This window comes from Galendromus occidentalis, unplaced genomic scaffold (genome assembly GCF_000255335.2).
Source record: "Galendromus occidentalis unplaced genomic scaffold, Mocc_1.1 scf7180000077356, whole genome shotgun sequence".
Taxonomy (NCBI): Eukaryota; Metazoa; Arthropoda; class Arachnida; order Mesostigmata; family Phytoseiidae; genus Galendromus; species Galendromus occidentalis.
Genome location: NW_003805344.1, coordinates 1 through 3,977, shown reverse-complemented (window position 1 = coordinate 3,977; position 3,977 = coordinate 1). Strand labels below are relative to the sequence as shown.

The window sequence follows — 3,977 nt, the reverse complement described above, 5'->3', positions numbered from 1 at the left end:
TTCTCATCGGCGTGGACCCATTTCTCACACAGCTTCGAGGATAGTTCTGCCAGGGAGCTTTTGTAGTCAGGTATCAATGGAGGCATCCCCGGTGTGAACAACCAGGCATTCCAGTCGATCTGTGGACGGATCAGGTCGTCTTGATCCATTGTCATTCGTTCGCCCGAATGCCGGTCTACCCTCGTCGACCCATGCACCTTTCCGAGCGAAACTCTTATCACGATTCTGACCTTGTCTAGGATGGCCTTCCGGTCGGCGAAGAACTCATACAGGAAGCCCTTGAAGTCATCAGTGGCGATAGACTTGTATTTGAATCGCTCTACGTACGCCCTCAGGAAGGCCTCCATGCTCTCCATTCCCAGAAGAGTCTCCAGATAATAGAGGAATGTGTGTCCTTTTTCGTACGGCACCGATGAAAACGAGTCATCGGGATCGACGCCTCTGAGATCGACCACCAGCTTGGTGAGTTGATTGTTTTCTCCTGTGAAAATGCGGCAATACGCAGATTTAGTATAGGGATCGAGCTATCAGCAGGCTCCTAGATTCCTGAGTTTCGTGACAAAGTCGATCTGTCGTAGGAAAAGATGACTCACCCAAATCTTCGAGAATGTCATACCTGAGGTCCTTCAGACCTTGGATTGCGCAAAACTGACGCACGTCTTCCCCCTTCATCCTGCCTATAAGTTTCCTCTCAACGTACATAGTGAAGCCCTCGTTCAACCAGAAGTGTTCGAAGTTTTTGTTCGTCACCAAGTTCCCCGTCCACGAGTGCGCGATTTCGTGAGCAACAACACCAGCGACGGACTTGTCGCCGGCAAGGAGTGTGGGAGTGACGAAGGTGAGACAGGGGTTCTCCATGCCGCCGAATGGAAAACTCGGTGGCAGTACGAGGAGATCATAGGCACCTACAACGATTGATGCATGAATTATGATAGATTCGAAATAATTAACCTCTGCTTTTTTTCCCGACCTCATCTTCTACTTCATCTCAGGCGCACTTTGGGAGATAAATATATATTATATATTTATATCGACCCATATCGCACATCATACTCACCCCAAACATAGTCTCCCATGAGGGTTTCGGCGGTCTGGAGCATCTGCTCCGTATCGGCAAAATCTACAGTGGCCTTATCAACCAGTTCTTTCTCCGACCACACTTGACTGCGGGGCCCGATTTTCCTGGAATTATCCTCGCGAAATGTCGTTTACGGATTCCTCCACCCAACGGCATGTTCATTTCCTGCTTGTCGGACCAAGGTCGCAAGGCAAAGCGACCAATCCGAAACTAGCAGAGACAGGTTCAATTCGTTGCATTCGACCATCACCTCGATTCAAGATCACCGACGGCAAATGCCAGGAGGTATACGGGAACAGGAACCTTCTGCTCATACGTAACGACCTTGGTGTCGTTCGGTGCCGGCTCTTCCCCTTGTCTTACGCCCGATACGACCTGAAATTATTTTGCCCGCTTATGAGGACAGGCAGGCTTGATAGACCTGGGACTCAGGCTGGAGCCAGAGTGGAGAAAAAGTCTGGGTGATTGTTCTCGAGTCGCTTACCGCGGTCACGCCTTTCGGTACTCGGATCTTCGCCGTGAAGGGCGTTTTCACATTAGGTGAATCTTGGCAGGGCAGCAAGGCTCTGAGAAAGAGAGTAAGAGTCTTCACATATCCAGGTCCGAACAACTTCCCGCATAAATCCGGTGGGCTGATACCTCCCCGAAAACGATTAGAAAAATAGACAAAATATGATACTACGAGAATTGCTTGATGACGCAAACCTGGAGTGAATGGCCTCGCTGTGGCTGTAAACGTAAGGTTGCCTTTTGCCGGCGGTTTGCTCCTTCGTCATCCATTGTAGAGCTGACGAGTCCGGGGACGTGTGATACGCAACTCGTATTTTGGACTTGGTTGAAGCTGGCAGTCGAATTTTCGTACAAACACCGAATTTCTGAAAAGATGTTACCATGATTCGTGTCCTCGGGGAGGCTGCCGGTGCCGAGGGTGCGAAACCTCGAGGGACCGTCGGGGACACCATGACACTCACCTCGTCGACCACGCTGCGATCGACATCAAGTTTTTCGCCGGAGTCTAGGCATGTTGCCCCGAGTACAGACAGGGACTTTGAAGAGTCGAGAGTAAGGAACTCAGCTTCAGGCAGGGTCTTCGTGACATCCAGATCCACATGACCTTTCAGAATTTTCGCATTGAAGTCCACAGCGACATCCCAATGGAAGGCGTTGACCACGGCCTCTTCCGGTCTGAAATTCACGAGCCATGAGTTTTTCTGAGATGGTAGTACATGAGAGGACAGTATGGAGAGAAATGAGAGACCTTCGATTACATAGACTATATTTCCGCCCGGAGCTTTGCTTATCTGCATATCTTTGCACGAATTTCATCCGATCGAATATTCCATGTCGTGAAAAATGACAAGCTCTAAGTTTCGAACACAGTTGATAATTTTGGTGAATTGGTACTTTGGTGATCTAGAATCTAGACCAGGCAACAGACATACTAATTCGAAGGCACTGAGACTATCCGAAGCAACGCGATTGTTCTCGGAGAGAAGAACGAATAATAGGGTGAGAAGACTGAGAGCCGGCATAGAAGTGTCTGCCGTCCTCGTCGTAGCCAGACGTGGCTCGGTCGTCGCGAGCGACTTGCCCATTACTCTCCGAGAATCGTGTCGGCAAGACGCTCACCTTGAAAATGAATTGGGATCCTGAGGACTCAAAGATGCCATGCTCCCCGTTGTTCGGAAAATCAGAGGGGATTTCCCGCAGGCAGCTGCAAAGCACGCTGTATATCCGCAAAACTGTTGATGTGAGCCGCCGCCGGGGCTCCACTTGCTGCCAATCAGCGGACCGAGAGAGGAGAATCGTCTGACAACAACAGCGGCGGCGATCATCGGATGGCCTGGATTGTTCGATAAGAGTCTCAATGCTTGCACTGAACGACTTCAAGATATTCCCATGTGTTTATCTGTGACCTCTCCGCATGCAGGAAGGCGGTCGAACCTGTCGGGAAAGATCTTCGGTCGAAGCGCGCGATCACGCTGTGTGAGGCTACTCGACCAAGAAAAAATGGCGTCAATCCGGACTAAACAGTAGGAGAGAGATTTGAATTCCTCACGGGCGGGCTTGGACGTTGTTTCCTATGTTCTGGGAACATCAGTGCATATCACGGGAATCCCCTCTTCCGCGAGCTACCAGGTTCGCCGAAGACCGGAAGGTTACTCTGGTTACGTTCCCATTGTCTCTGACCTCGATTTGCCTGAATATCAAAGAGTACATGGAAGGAATTCTCGGTCATCGACACCTACCGTCTTCTGGCCTCGTTTCTGAGCGCCAGGTGGGAGAGTGTCGAGTGTCGAATCGATGTCGTGGAGAAATGTCGAGATGTTGGGGTCGAGTAGTATTCGCAAATTCTTATTGAATATTGCATGACGAGACGGTACATTCAAAACTATAAGGATTCCTGCCTTATGCGACGGTCGTAGTAGCATCGGGAAACGGTCAGAATTACGTCGAGTCCCGACAATGCGCCCGATGAGGGTCTGACTCCCGATCGAGGGTATCTCGGTGACTCTTCCGGAGGGGGTTGGCTCTCCTCAAGAGTTAGTTCACCTTACGATATGGGCACGACCAGAGTACAGCCAGCTCTCAAAAATGCACCAGGATCCGAAGTCCGACCTTCCGGAGTGTCCCGGATCTCCGATCAGTCACAGCCACCTATTTCAATCCGAAGATTTGTGGCTACAACTGGAACCCATCGATATCGAAGAAGTGTGCTCGCCTGAGCCTGCGCGAGAAATCAAGAGCTCATCCCCATCCCGTGGACCGATCGCATTCCTTGGACTCCCGACAGATGCAGCGCTTCTAGGGAGAGAAATCCCGTCCGAAGAGACGAAAGTCCGTTAGGAATTAATCACAGGCATCCTTTCTCGGTATACAAGCGGATATTCACCAGAAG

The 3,977-nt window shown here is 50.6% G+C and overlaps 1 protein-coding gene across 1 annotated transcript in view; it reads right to left on the bottom strand.

The window, feature by feature from the left end:
• The window catches only part of LOC100908875 (leukotriene A-4 hydrolase), a 3,906-nt gene extending 1,158 nt beyond the window's left edge, over nucleotides 1-2,748 (bottom strand). The window contains exons 1-8 of the mRNA XM_003742230.2: nucleotides 2,708-2,748; nucleotides 2,050-2,263; nucleotides 1,784-1,953; nucleotides 1,563-1,644; nucleotides 1,329-1,453; nucleotides 1,058-1,182; nucleotides 594-905; nucleotides 231-481 (exon numbers count right to left, since the gene is read on the bottom strand). Of these exons, the coding sequence (XP_003742278.1) occupies nucleotides 231-481; nucleotides 594-905; nucleotides 1,058-1,182; nucleotides 1,329-1,453; nucleotides 1,563-1,644; nucleotides 1,784-1,953; nucleotides 2,050-2,263; nucleotides 2,708-2,748 (1,320 nt within the window). The remainder of the gene's footprint in view (nucleotides 1-230; nucleotides 482-593; nucleotides 906-1,057; nucleotides 1,183-1,328; nucleotides 1,454-1,562; nucleotides 1,645-1,783; nucleotides 1,954-2,049; nucleotides 2,264-2,707) is intronic.
• Nucleotides 2,749-3,977: the final 1,229 nt, after the last annotated feature.